This window comes from Arachis hypogaea, chromosome 2 (genome assembly GCF_003086295.3).
Source record: "Arachis hypogaea cultivar Tifrunner chromosome 2, arahy.Tifrunner.gnm2.J5K5, whole genome shotgun sequence".
Taxonomy (NCBI): Eukaryota; Viridiplantae; Streptophyta; class Magnoliopsida; order Fabales; family Fabaceae; genus Arachis; species Arachis hypogaea.
Window position 1 is genome coordinate 99,432,150 of NC_092037.1, and position 26,788 is coordinate 99,458,937.

Below are 26,788 nucleotides of genomic sequence, written 5' to 3' on the forward strand. Positions count from 1 at the left end.
AGCTCGACACCGATAAATCAACTAATCAAGACAAGACCACTATTCCAGTTGTACACCCCTAAACCAAAGAGTGCTAATAACATTCTTCCCTTGTTGCAATCTTGATGATCATAGTCAATATATATAATCCATCAACAGAAGGATAATATATCGTCACCATTGTCATATTATTGAAATTTGAAATACGGTGGATAGATCCGTAAATCAATATTGGGTTAATAATGGTATTTTTTTTAAATTGTGATCTACTATGGTATTTTTTTTCATAAAAATGTAGGATGATTTAATTTACGGAATATAAATCGAACCGTCTGATTTTTAAGAGATACAGAAATCGGATCGTCTGATTTTTAAATACAAAAATAGAACTGTCTGATTTTTGTATCAAAGTGTTTGATTTGTGTTTAAAAATTTTAAAAAAATTAAGAGTACATAAATCGGACCGTTTACAAACATTTTTGTTAACAAATATTTTCAATATACTTAATATTATTAACAAAAGTTTAATTAAAAAACTAATTTTTTTTAACACAATTTAATTCTAAATAGTAAATCTTTCAAAAAATGTTAAACACATAATTCTACAATAAAAAATGAACTAATATTAACACTTAAAAGCTGGTTTCTTGCATTTATTTTATTAAAAATATAAAAATAAAAAAAGTTTTATGAAAAAAAAAAAACCTTTCATAAAAGTAGAGTCAGATTGGATTAGTGAAATTAAAAAAAAAAAAAGAAACAAATAAAGTCATTAACTAATAAATAGAGCGGAGAGCAGGTGAGGCAAGGCACGTGAGAGTGGGGCCCAAGACAAGTGTCTAGAATCTCGTAAGTTAGAAAAATATCATGTACCTCCTCCCCTTAACCACTAAAGCTCAACACACACAGCCATATGAAAATCCTGCACCTAAGCCATTCCAATTTGAATTTGTGATGCCATGAGATGACTCAGTCAATGTCCCATACCCAACAATCTCCAAAGACCCTCGAATCTCGCCACTCCATTGATTCCTGCCTCTTCCAGCTCCGTACATGGAAGCCCTTCACCAACAAGCGCCCTTGTCTCTCCGATCGCAAAACCCCTTCCGTTTCGATCGACCTTTCCAAGCTTTCTCTTCTCGACGATGATTCCACCACTAAACCCTTCAAATCGTCTTCCGCCGCCACCACCAACTTCCGCCTTATAGCCCGCAAGCGCCGCCGCCGAGGATCCCGCTCTGTTTCTGGCCGGAGTAGTGACCGCAGTGGCACGCGCCGATGCTGCTCCGTTGGGGCCTCGGCGGCTCATGGGACTTGCTCTGATTTTCCGGTGGCGATGGGGACGGACTCCAGCGGGGAGCTCTTTGGGAACGTTGGAGATGGGAGTTGGGCCTCCGATGTGAGTGAGGCGAGGAGGGAGAGGGATAGAGAGGGTGGTGGCGGTGGAGGTGGAGGTGGTGGTAATGGTGGCTGCAGTGGGGAGAAGGAAAGTGGTGTTGGGTTTGGTGGGGTGGGTGGGTGTTCTGATGGGAATGGGAATGAGTCCGGGTATGGTAGTGAACCTGGGTATCGTGGTGATGCTGAGTTTGGTTATGGGGATGAGTTTGATGAGGAAGAAGATGATCCCAGATTCAGATTGTTGTTCTGGGGTGAGCAAATTCGAGGTAAAGTTTTGGTTTTTTTTCTTTTTGTGCATATATACCTCTTCTTGATTGGTTGGAGTGATATTCTAGTTTTGTAATTAGAGAACAGTGTGATTTCGGTGTTTGGATGCTTAAGAAATTTGGAACTTCCTAGTTATGGGTGGTTTATTTCTGTATGCACAAAGTGGTGTACTTTGTTTATTCATTGTATTTGGTTGGTCACCAAGTTGGTGATTTGCTTATGTAGTAGGTACTAGCCTGCTAAGTGGGTTTGAAAGAGTTTGTGCTTGAAATTAGATCAGTGGTTTGGTTAATAGGCGAGTTCTTTTTACTTCTATGGAACTTGTTCGGCATTGTAGTAGTTAAAGAGTTGATTTACTATTAAGTTCTTCTGGTGTAAGACTTCAGTTTTGTGGGTTGTGAATCCTAAAAGTTTCAATAGTATTTGTGAATATTTTTAGTTGAAATGGATTCTACTGAATTGTTCAAACGTAGGATTAGGGAGTTTCTGTTGTTTCTCTCTCTTTGGATATGCTTTGAGCCTTCAATTTTAATTGCCGAACTGTATCTGTTAAGCATAGGTATATTCTATTGTCTAAGGTTTTGGTGATACTGTAGTGCAAGTTCCCGATAACTTTTAAGCTAAGTTTTCCTCTTTTTTCCTGATGAGAAATTATTAGGAGGACTAATTGGTAAGCCTAATCATGTCCTTACCCTATAAAATTGACACTTAGTCAAAATTTTACATATCCCATTGATGTGTTTCTTTATCCTGATCATCATTTTTTTTATTCCCAATTGATTGACACGTTTCCTTTTATACCCCCTTTCCTAACCCCTCAGACTCTACTAATTCTTTAGATTTCTCAAAACAAAATAATGACCCATCATATTCCGGACCCAGAAAATTGGGAACTCCTTCATGCTGCCATGATCAACCCACCAAAGCAACCACAAGAATCATTTGACACTGCTGTAATTGACCCATTGAAGTCACCACACATTAAAGTGGATATCATGAAGATTTTTATTTTTACTTATTTGTGTTTTTGGGTTAATTGGTGCATTAGATATGTTGTTTTGCTTTTGTTATTATGTTATTGTTGATTTGGCAGTTTTTGTTCCATATGTGAATTGTGAAACTATTACTTTATCCTCTCTGATACATCTGGTATGAATTGAAATTTGAACCTAATTATATAAAAACGATTGAGATATTACTCTCTCTGATTTTTGTAATATTATATTACAATGGATGATTTAATATAATATTGTAATTGACTAGTTGTGGGAAAAAAGGAATAAAAAATTGATGATAAAGAGAGAGAAACACACACTCAATGGCTTAGGTAAAATTTTGACAAGTGTCAATTTTATAGTTAGGAAGATAATTAGGCTTATCAATTAGTCCTCTCAATCAATTCTCTCTCTTTTTGTGGTATATTGGCAACATAAGATTTGAACCGAGGATCTGAATCATCTCATATATATCACCCAAACCCCTTACCACTAAACCATTAAAGCTGTTTGGTTGGTTATAAAGCATTAGTACTTACTAGATTAATCATTATTGCTTGGTGAGAATAGTGTAATGATATAGCATCCTATAACGATTCCAGATATTTTCTTAAAGAGTAAAATATAGATACTTTCATTGTCTTAAAAAGCAATCAATTCTTTCTTCATTTAGTAGTTAGAAGGATGTTCAGGAAGATCTCCTCATTAATCATTTCTCCCCAACTTTAGTAGGATCCTTATGTTTGAAGTTGCAAATTTTTGGGAAGACAATTCTTGCAATCCACTAACTGGTAGTGTTTTAGTGGGGAAATATATAGAAGAGTGGGTCAACCTTTATTAAAAAATGGCCTCCTCAATTTTCTGTAGTGGTATACACCGATGATTCCCACTTCCTAGATGCTCAGCAAGGTGTTTGAACTTTGGAGAATGGTGAGAGTGGGAGAAAACTATTTGCAGGCATACCGAGTATTCTTTGCGGGAGCGAATCATCTCAATTGGAAAATCCACTTGACCATGTCAAGTTCCATTAATAATTGGATAATTTTGTGTAACCCACTTGGCCCACCTAGTCCACTAATAATGAAAATTCACACTTGACATGGACAATTGGATTTTTCAATTGGGAGGATCCGCCCTCATTCTTTACTAGATTTGTTTTTTGGGAAAAAAAAAAAAAGAAGATTCGTTGCTTAAAATAGTCAGAAATTTGAGGTAGAAATATACTTGCAAATCTATATCTGATTGAACAATAGCAGCTTCTTGGAACAAAGATTACTGTTCTATATAACAATGGAAGTTTAACTGGAATTTTATACATGTATTATTGTACTAGAAACTATATGTTTTCCTGATTAACAATACTGACATGAATCATATGCATTATGCAAAACTTGACTAAATTTCGAACTATATGTTTATTTTAGCATGTATAAAAAAGCCTAGTACTGAACTGTGTTGTTCCAGAGACTAAATTGAACTTCATTGTTCCACAGCTGTAGATTCCAAAATGGAGATGGTTGGAGAGAACTCCTTGTTAGACCAAAAATCCCATCATAGATGCCGACGCCGGAAGCATGATTGTAGAATGGTTGATGCATTGAGGTGACGATTGCAGAAACCTGATCATGTACACAACAAAATACATTACTTCCTTACAACCAAGGAACTGGCTTCTTTTTCGCGTGAATATTTCCATGATAGTGGTTTTTACAGCATCCCTTGTGATGGATGCTTCACACCCTCAATGTCCAAAGAATTTCAACAAGTAGAGACATAAGAGGTGGGGGATTCATGCTGTGCTGTAGATTTTGTTCAAGTTTTGAAGATATATGCTAATTAATGTTTTTCTGATGAGGAAAAGTACTATGTTGTCCAAATATATACGAGGAGAGACATGAAAATATTAATCATTTGATAGCAAACCTTTGTTGTTAGGAGTTACTTACATCTTGTTCAATTATGGTTGATATTAACATAATTTTGTCATCTCCATAAATGTTTTCACGTAAATTTTGTTCTCTTTTTTGTCTCTGTTCTTTTTCCTCTCTGCAATGGCCAAACATATTTTTAAGCTTCAGCATTTGCTGAGATTTTTTTTCTTTTTTTTTTCTTCATAATTTAAATGTTCGAATTGCATTTAGTGGAGGAATTCATTTACGGGCCGTTTGGTTCAAGGGAAAAAGGGGAGAAAGAAAATGAGTGGAAAATGGAATTTTCCATTGTTTGGATAATCCAAGAAAATTAAGAGGAGAAGGAAAATATAGTGTGGGGCCTATTTAAAAATTTTCTCTCCAACAATGAGATGAAAATGGACGAAGAAAAAGTACATAATGGTTTAATTACCAATTTGCCCTTTATTTAATATAAATTATAATTTTATATAATATAAATAAGAATATTAATGTAATTTTACTCAATATAATTTTTTCTTTTTTTACTTTTTTTTTTATCCAAATAAAAAAAAAATTTTCTCCTATTTTCTTTTCATTCATTTTCTCTTCATCCAAACAACACACACAAAAATCTATTTTTCCACTCATTTTTTTTTCTTCCATTTTCTATTTTGCATCCAAACAATGCCTTAGAGTAATAATATATTTTTACCTATTTTTATGAACTAAGTCTAATTAAGTTAAACAATAAGAATTGGAATAATGTTTGTAATAACTGATTTTTGTTATGTTAGACCGACTTAGTTGGACTTAGTTAACAAAAAAAACTTAGTTGGACTTAATTAACAAAAAAAACTTGGATGTGTAATATTATTTATTTATTTAATGTGGATTAATACACTTAATAATAATTTAAGTAAATTTATTGTTATCATGTGATGGCAGTGTAGTGTCTAGTTTTTACAATTATTGGGGCCTCAAATGCATACCTTTTATAATGGCAATAACATTAAGCTATTGTGATGTCAATTTATTAATAGCTTGCTCGATTCGTTATTATATGATATTTTATATTTATATTGTATTTTGAAAAGCTCAATCAAGTAGCTTCATATAATCATATTTAATCAATTTTTGGTAAATCAAACTTAATTTCAAAAGTAATCTTAAGTTAAAGATAACAAATGAGTCATGTCAAATTTTCTTTTAAAAAAAAATCATGTCAAAGTTAAATCTCAAACTTGGTTCATTTAACAAATTTAATTCTCTTTTTTTATTATGATTATTAGGAATTGAAAAACAAAAACATTTACATTTTTTTGTACCTACAAAAATATTACATTTGAACTAAAAATTAATCATTATTTTTATAACTAAATAATTAGTCATTAAAATAATTAAATTTGTCATAGTATAATCAAAATTGTTTACAATATTATTAAAAAAAATATTAAAAATGTATTTTTATATAAAATAGCTTATTAGTGATTGATTTTTTGATATCTAGATAACATGATTATTTAAATAATTATATTAAGTGTATATTAAAATTAGCTACCAAATTTAATCACTAATATAAAATATATATTAAAATATAAAATATATATTAAAAATAAATTAAACTAAACATATATTTATGCATAAATAAATAACTTATTTTGATAACTTATTTTGGTAACTGATTTTATAGTGCACAAAATATTTTTATTAAACTTTTTTAAGTAAAAAAAAAAAGGTGTGTGGTCAAAACGACGTCGTAAGCATAGCAAGAGTCTAGGGATTAAGTGATGCTGGTTTTACAGTAAACAGAAACAAGGGGAAGAAGAAGAAGATCGATCAGTGAAAAATGGTGGGAAGGGGTGAAGTGCTGAGTGCTTACCGGTCACTCCTTAAGGCCACCCGAAGGACCTTCGCCGGCGACGCTCTCATGCTCAAGCAATCCGCCGTCGAGGTGCGTAACAAGTTCGAGGAGAACAGAAACGTCACTTCTGATGATCAGATCCAGAAGCTTCTAGAAGAAGCCTCCGAGGCCTCTCACTTCATCACCAACATGATCGTCCAGGCTCAGCTCAATACGGAAGCCGGCAGCTACGGTAATCCCAAATTGTTGCTCAATTCTTTAACTTCCATTTGTGCCCACCACCTGTTTGTTAATTTTACTTTCTTCTATTTTTTCACAATTTGTTATAATCTTATATTAGCCAGCTGAGTTCTAGTCAGTTAGGTTTGTTGGGTTTGTTATTGTTGCCGCAATGTGATAGGATAAGATGTAAACATGATTAATAGATGTATGCTTGGATAGATAGCTAATAATATGAATGAAATAGAATAGAATTTACTAAAACGAAATAGAAAAAATTTTGTTCTGTTGAAGAATGTAACAAGCTGTTTGACCTCTTATGTTTGGGAGAATTTTTGAGGGTCTAAGGGGGGATGTCTTTAATAATGGTGTACAGTTGGAAAGTGAGGTGTGGAGTGGCTGGTGCAGAGGTGACCACCATTTGGGAGCTGAAAGAGGGCAATATAGGGACAGCAGTTCAACCATCTCAATTTGGGAGGTCACAACAAAAAAGCACTATATGGATGGTAAGAAGTGGCTTCTGTTGTCTTTGTGTTACCCTTTTACTCCCTCCCTACGGACACTTCCCAACACCGGCTTTGGCAAGTGTCACCTTGCTGCACCTCACCCCTAAGTCTTGGATATATGTTAGATTGTGCCCATATTTGCTTTGGCATAATTCATTTCCAAAAATTATGGGTATCATTTCTATTCACATTTCCCCGCTCAACACAATGTTCAATCAATGTTTGAAGTGTGATCAAGCTGAAAAGAAAAAGAGGAACAAACATAGATGTTTGAGTTTGACCAAGGTGTCCTTGAGTGGCAGTCCAGTATGTACCATGAACACGCCGTTGAGTTGGTGTCTTTTCTTCTATTCTTTGTTCCATCTGATACCATTTCATTATTCTATCTCAATATTGTTCCATTAATTCTACTTCATTCCATGTTCCTTTACCTTCCATCATTTCAACATCACTGTCGTGTGCACATCTTGTAACTTTGAGTGCTTTCCTGCTTAGAAAGTGTTATGTGTTGGTGCAGTGGTGAAACCTGGTAAGGAGCATGCAGGAGCAACACTTGAACTCCCAACAGAAGAAAGTATCCGGAAATCTAAATAGGACTTCCAGGGAGAGGTTAGAACCAAGTGATTCCTCTCTTAGATTGTTTATTTTTGCATAGGAGGAATAATTAATGTTAGTAGTGCATCAAGGGAGTGGCTTCAAATTTTCTGCTTAGATTTGTTGCTTCTCATTTCTAGTACCTTCAAATTTTATGTAGCTGAATCATTCAATATAAAGCCGATGATGGCTACGGGTTTATTCTACCCTTATATTTGTTTTAACTTTTATGATAATTTGATCTGACTTTGGCGGCAGATTTCAAATTGATTTAAGGAAAATTTTGATTGCTGCAGTTTTTTGTATTTGATAAGTCATATTACCTTCAACCAATAAGATTTTGATCCTATGGACTAATACATTAATTAGTGATAGAGACCTGTACTTAATTTTTAGACATTGGAGTCTAGTGCTTAGCAATGGATATGTCATGTCAAATGGAATTGAAAGAGAGATTTAGATAATCATATTTGTGGAAGGAATTCAAGGAGAGGATTGTTGATAAACCGATCCGTGATAGCTTATGATGAGTTAAATCAAACCATGTTTCTACTTTATGATGTGCCTAAATCCTCACCAGTTTCTAATTTTTTAGGGGGATTAGTCGATAACATTATCATTAACTTCTTGACCCCCGTTTCCAAATATGTAGAAAAGTGATAAGCACGAAAAGCCATGTAATTAACTCCAACCTCGTGTAATTTTCAGTATGGGTCTTCTACTCTTCTTTTTTTTTCCCCCCTTGTATTCACTTTATTTCCCTTATCATGTTGGCCAAAGACACCCAATTATAGCTATTTACTGGAACGTAAAGTTCAAGTAATGGCAAAATGATATCCCCCCACACCTTTTTTGGAAATAGATTTTCCCACGTGAAAACATTGAATTTTATCGTTGATAAACAAATAAATAAATAAATAAGATGAACTAACATGCAGAACAGCTAGAATAGTAAAAATTCACACATGGGAGTCTTATGTGAATTTTCACATGAAAGAATTCATTCCCAGAGCTTAACTTACTAAGGTAGAACTCCTCACCAAAAGACATCACTGCAAATAATTGATGCCCCTGACATACATTTGTCACTGTTGTTATTATTTATGACATTGAGAACAACATAGATATTTTCCAGGTGGTAGTAAAAGGAATCATCACATTATTATTATCCAATATTGATGAGAAGTTCAACCTCCATTCACATGTTACTCACTTTTTAACCTATCATTTTCATTTCACCACCCATGTAGCCTTTTATAATTGAACTCACTAGCCTCTTGCCTATGCAACAAACCACCCTTAAAAAAAGATGAAATAAAGTGATCCATACAGTAATCAATGCTTCAAAAGATCTTAACTTTTTCAAAACCGGTCCAACACAATTCCACTATAAAACTCTATATCTTGAGTCCTAATTTAACCATTCTATTCTTAGTTTCAACTTCTCTACTGATCTCTCTACAAGATGATCAAAATACCATCTCTTACTTTACTTCTTCAGCTTATGCTTCTGTTGTTCCTTACAAGTACCATTCAGTTGGTATTTGCAAAGGGGAAAGACAATGTTAGAGAAGCATGCAAGGTGACAAGGTATCCCAAACTTTGTTTCCGCTCGCTAGCGCAGTTCTCCAACGCTGCCGGAACGAGCCCCAGCAAATGGGCAAGGGCAGGGGTGTCAGTGACAATAGGAGAGGTTAAGCATGTTCTAGTATACCTTGCAAGGTTGAAGAAGATTCAAGGACAAGTAGGGGGAAGAAGGAGCAGAGCTGCACTCTCTGATTGCATCGAGACTTCTAGAGATGCCCTCGATGAGCTTCATAGGTCGCTTGGTGTGCTCAGGAAGCTCAGCAAAAACACCTTTGGTACCCAAATGGATGACCTTAACACATGGATCAGTGCAGCACTCACTGATCAGGATACTTGCCTAGATGGATTTCAAGGCCAAAGAGTAGGAAAGGAGATTAGGTTGCTGAAAATTAAGGTTATAAGATCATATTACATAACCAGTAATGCTTTAGCTCTTGTTAACAAGCTTGCCACTACAGGTATTGGAAGCATAGCGGATCCATAGAAAGTCCTAATAATATTGTAACAAAATTTATGTGGACTTTTCTTTCATGTATCGTAAATGTGAAACTCTCTTACTCTCATATCTAATCAAATGATGTCATGCAAAATAAAAAATATTACCCACTATTTCGAAAAGAATTTATTTTAACTATGTGACAACACTTGATCGTATGTTAGTTTTAAAAGGTTTTACGCAGATATTGCATAGAAATTAAATTTATTGATGTATGCCCAAGGAACTTGAATAAACTGTGAACTTAGCTCTTTTTTTAATTATTTATCTAAGAGTAAAGTATCGTTTTTGTCCCCAACGTTTGGGGTAAATCCTATTTGTGTCCCTAATGTTTAAATCGTCCTATTTGTATTCCTAACGTTTGTAAAAGTGATTCAATGTTATCCTACCGTCAATTATACATCATGAATGCTTTAATTTAAGTTTTAAAAATATCTTCTTAAAGTTAGAATACAAATGTTTGGGATAGAGTCGATGATCCACTCCCTAAAAATAGCTCATCAAAAGTTGAAACTAATTCCTAAAATATTTACATAATTCACTTTTCTAGGGACATAATTGAATCTAAATACAAATAGGGGTATAATATTAAAATCGAACACATCCAAATGAGACCTAATTGAGAATAAATACATCTAAGTGAAAATAATTGAAAAATATAATCTAATTTGTTAGTATAATTGATAGTAAGATAACATTGAATCACTTTTATAAACGTTAGGAATGCAAATAGGACGATTTAAACGTTAGAAACACAAATAAGACTTACTCCAAACGCTGGGAATAAAAACGATACTTTACTCTTTATTTAAAAGAGATTGGTTTTAGGTTCTTTTTCTTTAATGCCGTGCAGAAGGAAACAAAATTTGCTTAGAAGTGATCAATGGAAGAAATATATAGCCTAGCTTAGGTGACATTTTTATTTTGGATCAATCAGTGCTAATAATGTTTGCTGCCTCTTTGTATTATCATATGATATGATATGACATATGCGTTAAGAGTTAACAGTTAAGTCTCTTGTTCTTCCTTTTTTTTTTTTGTTATATTGGAATTTGAGATAAAACATTTTTTCGGTAAATATAAATTACTTCTTTCTGGATGGGTCGGCCTATATTGTACTCTCACATTGCATAGTAGCTGTAGCCCAATCCTATTATAAGCCTTGGAACTAATAGACTAATGGGCCTCTATTAGCCTAAAATAAATGGACCAATTAGATATACTCATTTTCAGAATTCAGGGCAATAACAAAATGAAATTCTAATTCAAATCAAACTATACCTTCCACGTCAAAAAAAAAAAAAAAAACTACACCTTCAATTTCTATAAAGATTTAATCTTCCTAAAATTTAGGATTTCTTGCTTAAGAATACTGACTTCTATCAAACATTGTCGGGTTTTAAGAAACATGTTCTGACCCCAAGATAAAAAAAAAACGAACTGAAGAAGCATGATGTAATGCTACGTGACTGGATGTAACACGTAGTGGGGTACCTAATAAGATTTTTTTGTTTTTTACTCTGCAAAATCTTAGGTTGGCTTAATGGGGTTTAGCAACTCAAATAATTATAATGACTTAAATTATGTTAAAACTTAAAAGCATAATATCAAGATGAATGGAATATAAGTATGCAAATCATAATTTATGGTAGCAAAACTGAAGTACAAACATACTACTAGTACTAGACAGGTGGCATGGTATTATTAAGCACATGAAAGTTCAAAGAAAATCTGGTACATTTAGGTTGTTCTTGATTATCTTTCAAGACTAGACTTCACTTCAATTCTAATTTTGGATGCTTCTTTTGTTAGATTTTGTTAAAGTCAAACCCATGTTGTACGTGACGGAATTGCTCCCTACCATTACGGATCATCTTCTGCCATCTAAGATGCCTACAAATTTGTTGAGTGACCAAATATCTGAAAATTCAATTGATAACATGTCTTTACTTTGGAATTAGAATTTGTCTTATTTGATTAAGAGATAATACTCAATTTAGTTCCTAAACTTACACATGAGTCTCAATTTAGTTCCTGAGGTTTTAATTGTTTCTATTTAGTCCCTGAAGTTTATAAATGTGCCTCATATTAGTCCTTGAGACCATTTTTAGTATAAAAACGTTAATAGTGTGGTATAACTTTAGGTAATTATTTTAGCCTAACTTACCCTACTAATATTAGTAATAATTTATTATAAATACTTTTCTCTCTTAATTGACACGATATATGAACCTTTAAGTCTTTAACCCTTTACCATTTAATATATATATATATATATATAAATGACTCCCTAAATTTTATTGGGCTGCGAAATTGGATGAAAATATCTTTATATTTGATATTAAATAGGATAAAGTATTATTTTTTATTCTTTAAATTTATGAAAACATTTAAAAATATTTTTAACTTTTATTTTGTTTTAATTTTATTTAAAAAAATTATTTGCATCAAATATTAGCTAAATTTTTAAGAAATTTAATATAAATCCATAATAATGTATGATAATTAAGAGACAATGAGAGAATTTTTATGTTTGGTGTGTTGGTGTTGAAGGTTGTCCTTATAAAGTTATTATTAGATTAATTTTAAATTTTTGAAAAATTAATTGTTTGTGATATATTTAATACAATTCGAAAACTTTTAAGATAGAATTAAAACAAAACAAAATTTAAAATTATTTTTAGTACTTCTAACAAATTTTAAAAACAAAAAATATACTTTATTTTGTTAAATATTAGATATCAAATTCATTAAAAAAAATTATCATATTTTAATTTTAACCCTAATCAAGCATATTTGACAGGGGTGTCAAAAATCTCCAAGAAGATTGTTTCGAATGAGGTCCAATGGTAGAGAATTTTTTTCGTAGAGATGGGGATGAGGAGCTAAATTCTCCCGAGATAGGCACGGAGACCCGAGCAGGGATCTCTGCACCATTCCCGATATAATTCCCTGAATTTTTGAACTTAATTAATAACCCTTACTTTATTTCTAATATAGAGAATCTTTTAGTAATTTCACTCATTGAAAAATTTTAATTTTATTGTTCAAAATTTTATTTTATGAACTATAATTTATTATGTTATATTTCTTAACTTATAATCTTAGATAAGATATATTTGTGTGTTTGTAATAATATTTTGTAATTTATTTTTTTGTTTTTTTGATATTTTTTATTATAATTTCTATATAAATATTAAAGATAGGGAGATGGAAAATAAAATCCTGCAAAAAATACGAAAAATACAGAAAACAGAAATGAAAACAATTATTCTTTTATAGTGAAAAATAGAACGAAAACAAAAATTAATTCTAGGGGCAGGACGGAAAATAGGAAGCATGCCGTGCCTTTATCTCATTGACATCCCTATTATCATATGACTTCAACTTTAAGCCACTGATGATAAAGGGACAGTTTTATTAAAGAGAACAAACATTGAATTGCTTAACTAAAATATAATTAAGGACTCTATCTAAGGTGTACTAGGCAGCAAAGTGCAACTAACGTTCTGATTAAACCTTATAGTTCTCCTTTTAGAGGTGAAGCAATGAAGAAGTTGTAAAAAAATAGAAAATAAATATTGTCATTTTTATTTTAGTAATATTTTTTTTATAAATTTATACTAATATAATAAAAATATGCGTAGAATGATATTATAGAAAATAAATTTGTAATATTATTAAAAATTAAATAACAATCCTTATAAATAATAAATTGGTCATACAATTGTGGAACAAAAAGAAAAGAACGTGCTTCATAACAAGAACCACGTGTACGGAGACATGTCAACGTCGCTTACGATTCAAAAAAGGAACCAGTCAACGTTCAATTTTTTAGTGTAAAAAAATATTAAACAAAAAATGAACTGGTATACTAATATTTAGGATAAATTTCTTTTTTTTTCACAAAAAATAGAAAAATTTGAATCTGTGACTTTTAGATGAATATAGAAAAATTATGCTATAACCTATTTAAATTATATCTCGTTAGCTTTTTTACTTTCGTCTTTAACATAACCGAACAAATTAAATAAATCGAGAGACTAAAATAAATTAAATTAAAACAAATCTCGGAAAAGTTAATATAATTTGTCTTGATTTGTGCTACATAGTTAGTTTTATTACAGTCTAACTCTCAAATTTGAAATTTTATTTCTTTTAGAACATATTAATTCAAAAAACATCCGTAATTTAGTCATATTCATATAATATTTATATATATCCTATGCAAATTTATCCGAATTTTTGTTAGATTCATTCTCCAAATAATACTACAAATTAAAAGTTTAATATGTATCCAAAGTATGCTATATAATATTTATGGTGGAAACTCAGGTGCAGTCGACTTTCCGTGAAATTAATAGCTAAGAGTCGTTAGATAAAAATTTAGTCAAATCAGTTAAATCATCTAACGATTCTCAACTATCAACTTTACGTGAAGTCAACTGCACCTGAGTTTCTACCAATATTTATACCTCTTGGATAGGTTAATAATTTTAATCGCATTTTATAACGAGTATACAAATTTTAAACCCTAATGTTTAATTCTAAATCAAATTATTGGAAAATCTTGATGATATTCAAAGGAAAAAAAAATCTATTAAACAAAAAACTAATAAAAACATCTCTGACTATCAAAAGTACTGTAGTGATTAATTGTCACAAATTACCTCCTTTGCATAGGTAATTAAACATATCTCTTTTAAAAAATTATTGCTTATATAGATAATAATTTTTCATATAGTTAATTTGAAATGAAAAATTTACTTAGATGTATATAATATAAAAATCGATCATAGTATTTTTTTCCTGAACATATATAATAAATAATAAAAATATATCTGTATACATTAAAATTTATTAATAAATTAATTATTATATATAACATATAATTTATTTATTTTTAATATATATTTTATATTGATAATTAATTTGATGTACACTTAATAAATAAAAATATACATTGTGATTAAGTGGAGGAAAATAGAAGGAATTAAAGGGTGTGTCCATGCACTTTGATTGGAAATGACAATTTAGTTTGTCACGTAAAGGGCCTTTTTTTGCGTCAAAAGAATAAATTCTTTTCTAAGACACTCATCATTTAGGGGGAATTGAAACACCAATAATAAAAGAATAAGAATAATTAATTAAGAATAAAAGTTGTGTTCTTTTGGCCATATAAATTAATATATTTTTTGTAAGTGGAAGTTGTAGTTTATTGAAATAAAGTGCTTCAAAATCACTCCAAGTTCATTCACCCACCGAATCGCTTAACGAATTTTAAAAAATATATATATCTTAATTAATAATATAATTTAAATATTATTAAATTGTATATATTTAAATAAATTTTATATTAAATGGCCTATAAAATAGTTACTTTAGAAAAATAGCTTTTTAGATACGTATAGTAATTTCATACATCACACAAATATCTATTTTATATAATACTACGGTGGAAATTCATGTGCAGTCGACTCCACGCGAAGTTGATAACTGAGAGTCGTTAGATAATTTGACTGATTTGACTAAATTTCCATCCAACAACTCTCGACTATCAACTTTGCGTGAAATCGACTACACCTGAATTTTTATCTTATATTACACTTCGATTTTCTAGCGCTATCTTTAATTACTAATGAATTGGGTATCAACAAACTAAAATTTTTAAATACAAAAATAACACAACTTCTTATATAATACCTTATTTCAAAAAGATAAATAATACATAACAATCAATTGGCTTGTTATATATGTATGTGGAAGTTTGAAAATAACATGTTCAAAGTAATGAAATTAGTTAAATTACTTGTTCATTCTTAATTCTTCTTTCCTTCAAACATACGAAGAATGTGAACTACTATATATTGTTTTTTTCTTCCAACCAATCCTACTTAGGAAAATCCCTTTGGCATAGAATAGTTTATTATTTTTGGTTTATTTGGGTGGCACCTTATAGACCCTCATGATGATACATACCAAGATAGAATAATTACGTTTTAGTTAAACCCTATTGTAATTAATGAATAGCTAAACATGTCGGCAAACTAAAATGGGGAATCAAGTTATCCAAACAAAACAACAATTAGGGTTCCAAAAATTGGGTAATCATTACTTTTTTTTTTTAACATAGTCATAGTTTGATTGGGTAGTTCCTAATACCCAAAGAATAATGGTCTTTGTTTAAGTTTAATTTTAGTTATTTACCCTAATGATCAACACTTGGATTTGGGATTCATGCCATTTTGGTAAATGCCCCTAATCATACAATTTGAAGTGGAAATAAGCACATGATTGCCACAAACACCAACCCTACTCTCTCTTACCATAAAAATATAACTATTGGTCCAAAATGTGGGAGTTAGGTGATTTTACAATAAATAAAGTTCATTGTAGGTTGATATTGGCCTTGATTGCTTCCCTTCCTATTAGGAATATTAAAAACAGTACTTCCAACCTTTTTTATTTATTTTAGAGTAAACTATTAAAATAGTATTTAAAAATCTGCAATGCTAACAAAAATAAATTTTAAAAGATGTTAATGACAAATAAGCTCTTGAAACATTTAAAAATATAACAAAAAGAATTAAATATTAAATATATATTTTAAAAATAAAATTAGAGATTAAATTTTGATGTAAACTTTTTAAACTAGTATTAAAAAATAATATCTTTTCATTCTTAAAATTTGGTCATTTTTTATCAAGTAATTCTTTTTAATTTTTTTATTGTTTAATGACTATATTTTTTGAAAAATAAAAAAATTAGAGATTAAATTTTATTTCGAATTTTTTTTGTACATTTTCTAAATATTTATTCAAATATTGTCACAAAAAATTTAGATCTAATATATAAGCAATTTGTTAAATATAAAAGTTTTTTGTTACTTACAAAAAACATAATATTTATTAATTTTTTATCATATTTTCAAATCATTCATGGAATGTTTTGTTGATAACATATTTCAGTAAATTTTTTTTATCAATAATTAAATATTTCAAATACCAAATTAGTAATTAATTCTTTATTTTAATGTAATAAGTTTCAATTTGATGTAATGATATTACAAAATTATATACTATTATGTAATAAAAAATATTTTTAGGTAATTATTTAAATAGTTTTCATTAAAAAATAGTTAATTTTATTATAACATGATACTATATGAATTTGATTTGTATTTTCCCCTAAACTTTGCTATAAGTCATAATCACAACATGCGTTTTTGCTTCTCAAATTGTGGTCCAATTTTTTTTTTACCATGGTCTTTGCTTATGAACTCCTCAACTTAATTTCGCCATGATCAAAAGCAAAAAAGAAAATGCTTATGGAGAAGAAAATGCTAGTTATTTTAATTAAAAGTAGTAATAATGACATTTTAAGAAATGGACAAGGGGACACTCAATGCAAGATAATGCATGTTATTTTAATTTTGTGTTGGTATCCTATATATATTGAATTCAATTTAATAAGCAAAAGGAAAAATGTTGTATGGTAGCAGATATTATTTATAATAAAGGTTATAACCTCCACAAGGTACTTACACATCTTCAAATAACTTATATCGCTTGACCTTTTCCATATATAAACTCTTAATTAAAAATTATTAAGATTTGATTAGATTGATTCATCATATGTGTCATGTCCTGCTTAGCGGTAAATAATAATGCTCTCTAAAAAAAAAAAAAAAAAGTGCACAGCATTTATTAAAAATGAACTTGTTATTAAAAATAAAAATAAAACACTGTAAATTTTAAATAATAAATCTAAATTATTTATATAAATATAATAAATAAAAAAATTAAAATTTGTTTAATTTAACAAGAGTATATAAGACTTCTTATGTAGATGAGTTCTGCTTAGCTTATTTTTTTATGTATTATTATCCTATATTACCTCCACAGGTACATACACATCTTTAAATAATTTATATCGCTTGACCTTAAATTATTAAAATTTCACTAAAGAGGTTCATGTATGTCATGTCCTGCTTGGTTTATTATCCTTTATATATATATATAATCAACTAATTAATTTTAATAGTTCATTCAGAATTAAAATGTATATATTTTACAAATTCTTCTTATTAGATAGATGTAACATTTACATTTGCTATTAATAAATAACGAGGAAGCTAATAAGTGCGATCCAGTTAGCAAAACATAACTTCCTAAGTTTAGAATTAGAAGAAATTTTATTATAATGATTCATATTTCAGTTACATGGTTATTATTTCAACCGAAAAGGAAAAGTCCATCACTATATACATTGTGGTCATCATCATCAATTCATTATTATTTATAACAAATTTTGATTAGTTTGAAATTAAACTCTGTGAAAAGGCATAGAGCTGGCTCAATCAAGTGATTGTCATTGTAGTGATTCCTAAGTTAGAAAAAGGAAAAATCTCATATCACAATTCATAATTTAAGATTAGCGGAACTTCTATTTAATTTATATCTTCTATTATTTTCATTTTATCATGAATTTAAAGGGTATAAATAGAAAGTTCTATTTGGACAATTAACCAATTTGTGTAATAAAAAATGTGAAAATTTTATATAACCAACTTAACTTGATCGAATGAGCACTCAAATAACTATATGCAATAATTTATTGATCAATAAATTTATTATGAATTAATTTTTGATCTGTTAAATTATGGAATATTCAAAAATAAAATATTTCATATTTTCAATAATGTCCTTGGTCAGTACTTTCCTAAAAAATAAAAGAGGTCTGCTACACATACAAGTTTTTTTAGTTTACAAGTCTTACAAGTTGGCATAAGCCTAACAAAACACACTCATTACACTCCCACATTCAAGAGTAAATAAACGCATGTTATTCAACCACTTCTGTTTCCAAAACGCGCTACTCACCATGCATTATAAACGACTCTTCTTCTTCTATGAAAACAAGTTTCTTGCCAAATTTAAAGATAATGGAACTTTAGAAATACACCCAAACGATTACAGAAATACACCCAAAAGATTACAGAAATACACCCAAACGGTTACAAGAATTCACTCAAACGATTATAGAAATACACCCAAAGAATTACAAAAATACACCCAAGGATTTAAGAATTACACCCTAAATTTGTTGAAGTACACCTTATGCATAATTCAGAACTCTTCCTCTTTCTCCTCCTCATCTTCTGCTGGTGTTTCTTTTTCAAAAACAATTTCAGAGCTTGATGTCAAAAAACAATAGAAATCGAGAATAACAAAAAAGAAAATAGAGAGAAAAGCACGTAAATGAAGAAGGAGAGAGAGAAGGCAAGAAACGAAAGAAAAGAAGAATAAGAGGAAGAAGAAGAAGAACGTGCAGCAAGAAAAAGAAGAAGGTGCAGTGAAAATCTGCAGTAATTGTTCGAAATGCGTTAATATAAATGACTTATAAAGACTTGTATAAAAAAACGTTTATACGTGGAAAATTATTTAAAATAAAATAATATGGGATAAACCGTTAACACATACAGATGCCATATTTCCAATTATATGATATCTGCTCAAATTAATAAAATTATATGAAAATTCCTAAACATGTACCATACAAAATAATTTAAAAGCTAATGATTGACCATGTCTAAAATATTGAAAGAGAAAACAAAAGAATAAAACTTAATAGGCATCACTATTATGGTATCTTCACCTAAATCAATACTATAGCTAGGCTCTTATTTTATTCAACAATAATAAGACCAAACTGAAATGACTACGATATGTAACCCACAAAATATGAATAGAAATACATATATTGCTGTATTATTAGAAATATATACATGTTTTATAATTTACATTTATTAATGCAGTATGCATAATGTTGTTGCATTGTTAATTAAATTCGTTTAAAATATACATGGTTCTATAATCCTTATTTTTCTAATATTAATCATTATAACGAAAACTTTAACCTATTTACCTACCGTCCATACTTATTATTTCTTATTCTCCTCATATAAACACATGTTAGTTAAACTATTTTTGTGGAGTATGTGCTTATCATCAAACAAAAAGGAAAATATTTGGTATGGATATAAATTTTTTAATTATTTCTTACCAATAATTGCGACTAATATATAAATATAAGAGTCCTTACTTGTTAAATGAATAATGGATTGGAATGTAAATCTCATAAATTAAATCCTAAAGATAATGGTGGTAAAATGAACAAAATCAACGTCTTTTTTTAACATGTAATTTTTTGGTTGTTTACGATATTTTCAATTCGACAAATTAAAAACTAATTCGTTACAGATCTGAATTCTATTTAAAGGTCTATTGCTGGCTAATGAATTAATGCATGTAAGATATTCAAACTCTTGATACTTATTTAAACGAGAACGAGTAAGCTGACCATTTCACCAACTCAACTTGATTTTCTTTTTTATAATTTTATAGTTAAAATAAGAAAGAAAAAAGATATTGGGCCTAGTGGATCAAATGATAGAAAGCACCTGGTTGGGCCGATGATGTAAGATGAATCGGTCACATCATGAGTCACTTGTAAACCGTGGCGGCATGCCCTTCAAAATCTTCATATTTTCATTCTCACTTTGTCATGACTTGCAAAAGACCATTTGACACTATTGCCATTCCAACTTCCCATTTTTGCACTTGGCCAAAGTCAAACCAAGCAAACCCTTAAAGGCTTAAACAAAGAAAAAAAATTCACAACTTTTAATGACACCACTAAATACGTTCAAGCCATCTTAATGTGCCCCGTACTTTATTCCATTTGTTATGGAAAACAATTCTCTTAATTTTTTAAATTATTATTAAATGTAAATTTTATTATTTAATTTTTTTATATTTATATTTTATTTAAAAATATGCGATGATAAATTACATTTGACCAGTATTTAATTAGTATAAATATTAGATTATCTTTAATATTAATTTATGTGTATAAATTTTACTAAATATAAACGTAAATTATAAATATAAAAATAAATTATATATTATAAATATAAATACAAATTATTATTCTCCAAATACTAATTTAAAATAATAATATTACCCTTTCACTCAAGAACCAAAATTATTAAAGGGACCCCTTTGACCCCAATATTCTTGCTAATTTCAAAACAACCCCTGAAATTTCAACCCACCACTCCGACATTGCCACCCAACCAAGGACAATCCCGTCATTTCATCTCAAACCCTCCCTATTTAAGTTCCAAAACTCACCAACGCGGATCCACACTTCACTATTCTACACCACCCTTCTCCGATCCAAATCACCACCAGCACCACCGCCGGTGACCGAGTACCGAGCGAGTTTCGAACTCGGAACTCAGTCCTCCTTTCCTCCACCTCCTCACACACACCACCATTTCCATTTCTTTCAGAAATTCCAGAACTTTCTTCTTGTTCTTGTTCTTGTTCTTCTTCAAAGCTCCATCGACAACAACAATGGGTGGTTCCTCAGAACTAATCTTCAGAGGCCACGAATCGCAACCAATCAACGACGACTACTCCCCAAAACCAAACAAGCGATGGCTCTCATTCACTCTAAACCCCATCAACTACCTCCTCCGCGAGCAGCGCCTCCTCTTCACCCTCCTCGGAGTCTTCATCGCCACCGCCTTCTTCACTCTCCTCCCTTCCCACAACACCAACCTTAACCAATACGACACCGTTCCGATCCCATACTTCACGCAACACGACTCAGTCTTCCCAACGAACCACCAGAGCAACCGCCACGTGGCAGCAGTTCATTCCTTCGGGAAAGTGCCGCTTGGAATAAAGAGGAAGGGCCTGAGAATTGTTGTCACCGGAGGAGCGGGGTTCGTTGGGTCCCACTTAGTGGATCGGTTGATAGCGAGAGGGGACAGTGTTATCGTTGTTGATAATTTCTTCACGGGGAGGAAGGAGAACGTGATGCACCATTTTGGGAACCCTAGATTTGAGCTTATACGACACGACGTCGTTGAACCCTTGTTGCTTGAAGTTGACCAGATCTACCATCTTGCCTGCCCTGCTTCCCCTGTTCACTACAAGTTCAACCCCGTCAAGACTATCATATCCTTTTTCTCTTCTTCTAATTCCAATTCTTATTCTAATTTTCTCATTCATTCTTTCACAATAAATAAATTGATACATATTTTGATTTGATCTATTTAGTGGTTTTTATTTTAATTTTTAAGTCAACGTAGCTAATTTTCTGAAAGAAACAATTTTATTTTCTTTCTTTCTCTTTTTAATTCTAAATTATTTAATTTCTACTATTTGAGCTAGTTTAGCTGGAAATTGATATAATTGTATGGAATTTTGATGTGAATATTTTATTATTGAAAATCTGATGGTTGGCAAGATTAGGGAATAATTAATTGTTAATTGATGATTGGTTTATGATTGTTTGGAGTCCTTGACGGTGATTGTGTGTTCACAAGACGAATGTGGTGGGAACTTTGAACATGTTAGGGCTTGCAAAGAGAGTTGGAGCCAGATTCTTGCTTACAAGCACCAGTGAGGTTTATGGAGATCCTCTTCAGCACCCTCAGAAGGAGACTTATTGGGGCAACGTTAATCCCATTGGTAATTTTCTTAATTTAATTTAATTTAATTTAATTTCTTATTTCCATTCATATTATATTTAAATTTCGCTAAAAAATCTGATTTGTACAAATTAATTAGCATTTATTACATATACTATATACCATATTTGGCGACGACAATACATGAGATTTCTGTCCGCATCGCAATAGCTTTTTTCAAATTTTTGTCTCCAAGAGTCTATATATTTTATATTTATTAAAAAAAATTGAAATATAATATATAATAATTTTTATTTTGTTTATTAAAATGGAAAAGACTTATTTTGAATTGGGTGAGATTTGGGACAAGGAGTGATGGCTGGGTCAGGGTGGTCTTTTTACCTTCTTTATTGAGAACGAGGTCTTTTTTGGTGGGGGGTTGTTGAGTTGATGGACACGTGGAGAATTGTGAGAGGACCACGTAATAGACGGGGGCCGTGGGGGGAATTTTCAGGGGGAGAACGGGAGAAGAGAAGGGTGTAGTAGCCTCTATCATGGGAACGGGGATCCCGTGATTTTCGGGTCCACCAAATTTCAATGGCTCAGATTTTCTGTTGTTCTCTTCTGATGGACGGTCACATGAGAACCTCAAGGGAAAAACAAAAACCCCCGCCGTAAAAAGAGTGAAAAAATTACAGAGCAAGAGAGTAATGGCTTCTTCAAGATTAGTGGCGTCAATGGTTAGGTAGAATTTGGTTGAATCTGTGATTTGATTTCAGTGTCTGCTGGGGGTTAGGGGGGTAGCACTTGCACAAAATTGACATGGGACATTGTCATTGATAACCTAACTTGTTTTTAAAATACAGGATATTTTAATTTAGTAGTATGGTTGAACTAGTTTATGTCTAAAGCTAAGATATAACTTTTAATTAATCATGGAAAAAATAAGGATTAGCTGGTTTTAAGCTGGAAACAGTATATAATTAAAAATTATGTTACTGATCTAGTAAAATATTGGTTCAAAGAATAATTTATTCAATTGCGCTAAGCAGATACTATTTAGACATTAGTATTTTCCAAAACTAGTATTTGGTGTATGAATAGTATTATTATTTTTTATTTATGCAATTTAATTGATGTGTGGGATGTGGGCGTGACAGGTGTGCGAAGCTGCTACGACGAGGGAAAGCGTACGGCGGAGACGTTGACTATGGACTACCACAGAGGAGCCGGTGTGGAGGTCCTAACAACAACACTATTCAATCCTCGTTCTCATTCAACTTTTTATTTCCATTGCATTCAATTCACTTGGACTTATTCTATTTATAACATTTATTATTTTAATATTTTCCAGGTTAGAATTGCTAGGATCTTTAACACCTACGGTCCCCGAATGTGCTTAGATGATGGACGTGTTGTTAGCAACTTCGTTGCTCAGGTGGGTCCTCCTTTTTATTTCCATTGATTTTTCAAACCAAACTAATTCTTCAAGTATCGTTCAATAAAACTATAGACACATGGAATTATATATAATAAAGTGCAAACGTTATGAAAATGATGTGTAAACCAAACCGTGTTTATTAGTTAAGGATTTGATCATTTGAGAGTAATGGGTTGTTGCTGTTGGCCCTATCTGTTTACCTAATTTTAAATTGTCTTTGTGTGTCTAATGCAGGCACTAAGGAAGGAGCCAATGACTGTTTATGGAGATGGCAAGCAAACAAGGAGCTTCCAATATGTATCTGATTTGGTAAGTCAAAATAATTCACACCACTTTTTTTTTTTTTTTTTGGATCTACATCTTTGCTTCTAATGAAATCAAGTAACTATAGCATTTTAGAAATAAACTACGATTAACGTACTTTTGCAACCAGCATTGAGTTGATCTTAGTCTCATGTAAACTCATTCCCTCATTGACATTCGAATTTAGTTTGTTGTTTTGGGGGGGGGGGGGTCTTAATAATTAGAATGAAAAGAAAACTTTCATCTTTGATTCAGATATATAAATTAATTTAGTTTTTATGATAGAGACATAAACTATTTTTGTTTGGAAGACAAATTCAGACGAAATATATGTTACTTGTATTGGAAGGTTTGTATTGAGAATAGATATTTGCATATTTATATATAGAAAAAATGATACTTGTTTTGGGTGGTTGGATTGAGAATACATAAATATCTATATATTATATATCCCTATGGTACTTGTTTATGAGAAGGTTGGATCTGGGGATTCCATGTTACTTCTTTCTTCTAGTGAACGGTTTTAAATGAGGTTTGACCCCATGTGATTCCTGCAAAATTATCAGAAATAACTCCTTACTTTCTGCAAAAGGGTCTTTTCTGATTTCTCCCTCATAAGAGTAAGAGTAAATGAATAATAAAGGATGCTGCTTTGCATGTGTGTGCTGGTGTTTTTTAATGACCCAAATGCGATGCTCGTACTCGTGTCACTCAAGAAGCATTGCCATGTGACTCCTAACGAGCGTTGAGGCCCCCCCAACTGGACCAGCCTCTTCTTGTAATGGCAGTTTCCACATTACTATTTTCATAAAATAAATTTCTCTGATTTATTTATAATAAAAATAATCATCCTCGTGAATTGTAAATTAAAGTGCCAACTTCGTGTGTTAAGGTGAATGCATAAAGTAAGCACCATAATATGGTGAATGCATGTATTGTATGACCAACATGTATATTATAGTATTCTCTTATCCAAATCATTTTTTATTTAAAATTTTGTTCAACTATATGGATTGTTTGATTAGTTTAATTTAAAGATGTTTTAGTATGTTTTCCCCTCTACTAATTGCTCAACCAATGCACTAACTATTTAATTAGTTTCAAAATTAAAATAATATATATTTGATACAAATACATTGATCTGAAAATGTATTTAAAAAATGATAGTAAGGGAGGTACTAAATAATTAGATATCACCAATGAGGGTGATTATTATATTTGGATACTGTCCTAGATCAGTGAGTGAGATTGCTAATGTACCATCCGAATCTAAGATAAGATGCTGCTGTTTTGATGTATTAATGTGATGTTGGTGGTAACAGGTGGAGGGTCTAATGCGTCTTATGGAAGGAGAACATGTGGGACCTTTCAACCTTGGGAACCCTGGTGAATTCACCATGCTTGAACTTGCCAAGGTAAAAAATTTTTTGGCTCTTCTTTTCTTGCGCAATTATAAGTCATCTTAAGAATAGATATTTCTAAACTAGCCATAAGAAATTGGAGCTTGTGAAAATTCTTTTGCTTATGATATTATCTTTTGCTGAATAACTTTAGTACTTTGATTTTTCTTTTCTTCAGTCGGTGGAATCATTAGGTTCAGTCTCATTCACATAAATGATGAAGCCCCCATTAATTGAATGCATGAATATGTGACATAATTAACCTCTATTGTTGTGATTGTGATATATCTAGGTGGTCCAAGAAACAATAGACCCAGATGCAAGCATAGAATACAGGCCCAACACAGAGGATGATCCCCACAAGAGAAAGCCTGACATTTCCAGAGCTAAGGAGCTTCTTGGCTGGGAGCCCAAGGTTGACCTCCGGAAGGGACTCCCTCTCATGGTTTCCGACTTCCGGCAGCGCATTTTCGGCGACCACAAGGAAGGTTCAACTGTGGCCTAATTTTATTACTGCTTTGGGTTGGTTTGGAACCATCTCATATGTTACCCCATGGTTTTTGAAAAGGGAAAAGGAAAAAAAAAAGATATAGTAATTAAAGGATTAAAGACACTTAGTGTGTTTTTTTCCGCCATATCCCTTCTTCAATGTCCATTAGTCATAGCAGCAAAGTGAGCTCAACTTGAGTGTCCTCTCTTGTCAATTTATTATAATGTCAATCTTTTATAGTTTATAAGTTTGGGGGGTTACCCCCCTCTTTCCAGATTAGTAGCCAGATATGATTACATTTCTTAAGTTTCAGCTGTCTTGTATTCTTTTACTATATAAATTTTTAAGCTTTATTTTATGGGATGTAATTGCTATGTGCATGAGGTTTTGAATCTACAATAAGTTGACCTAAACACAGTTTCGGCGTATTGGTAGTTAAATCCCTGAGAGAAAAGTGATCCAAATACTGGGAATCAAATGTACTAAGACAAATCAAGATAAATTTGGACCATTATAGTTTTACATTTCGTAATTTCAATTAAAATTATCTTGGTACTTTTAAATCGTTACCGTGTTAGAAGTATGCTTGCTTAGATAGTTTCTTGCACTATTATTAATTGCTACGAGAATGTATCAACAAAGTTAATATCAAGCTTTTCTAATTTTATCATTTTACTAATGTTTTTTTAACTTCTTGTTTTTACCCCAAATTTACCAATTGTTTTCTTTTGGGGTCAGACAAACTAACTGATTTTCTTTGGACAGTAAACTAACTGGTTTTGAGCCACAAATGTTCTGTTTTGGTTTTGGAATCAATTTGGACCCATTGTGTTTTGGTGCAATATTTGGACTCACGTTTTGTTTATGCTCTGAAGG

At 31.2% G+C, this 26,788-nt stretch overlaps 4 protein-coding genes across 5 annotated transcripts; all 4 read left to right on the forward strand.

Moving 5' to 3' along the window:
* The first annotated feature begins 610 nt into the window (after positions 1-610).
* On the forward strand, positions 611-4,649 carry LOC112756185 (uncharacterized). The gene is made up of 2 exons (XM_025804655.3): positions 611-1,643; positions 4,133-4,649. The coding sequence occupies exons 1-2, from the start codon at positions 944-946 to the stop codon at positions 4,243-4,245; spliced, it is 813 nt and encodes a 270-aa protein (XP_025660440.1). The 5' UTR covers positions 611-943; the 3' UTR covers positions 4,246-4,649.
* Positions 4,650-4,735: 86 nt separating this feature from the next.
* Positions 4,736-9,916, forward strand: LOC112756204 (mitochondrial zinc maintenance protein 1, mitochondrial). The gene is made up of 2 exons (XM_025804677.2): positions 4,736-6,624; positions 7,635-9,916. Exons 1-2 carry the CDS (start codon positions 6,378-6,380, stop codon positions 7,709-7,711), a joined length of 324 nt encoding a protein of 107 aa, XP_025660462.1. The 5' UTR covers positions 4,736-6,377; the 3' UTR covers positions 7,712-9,916.
* Positions 9,177-10,105, forward strand: LOC112756196 (pectinesterase inhibitor 6). The gene has a single exon (XM_025804667.3). The coding sequence runs from the start codon at positions 9,177-9,179 to the stop codon at positions 9,780-9,782; it is 606 nt and encodes a 201-aa protein (XP_025660452.1). The 3' UTR covers positions 9,783-10,105.
* Positions 10,106-20,947: 10,842 nt separating this feature from the next.
* Positions 20,948-26,325, forward strand: LOC112756233 (UDP-glucuronic acid decarboxylase 2). Of its 2 annotated transcripts, none has more exons than XM_025804720.3 (7): positions 20,948-21,823; positions 22,192-22,339; positions 23,439-23,518; positions 23,633-23,716; positions 23,954-24,028; positions 25,345-25,437; positions 25,715-26,325. In XM_025804720.3, the coding sequence occupies exons 1-7, from the start codon at positions 21,215-21,217 to the stop codon at positions 25,925-25,927; spliced, it is 1,302 nt and encodes a 433-aa protein (XP_025660505.1). In that variant the 5' UTR covers positions 20,948-21,214; the 3' UTR covers positions 25,928-26,325. The 2 variants fall into 2 exon arrangements, with proteins under 2 accessions (XP_025660505.1, XP_072062319.1); XM_072206218.1 differs by having other exon boundaries at positions 21,007-21,828; positions 22,197-22,339.
* The last annotated feature ends 463 nt before the right edge of the window (positions 26,326-26,788 follow it).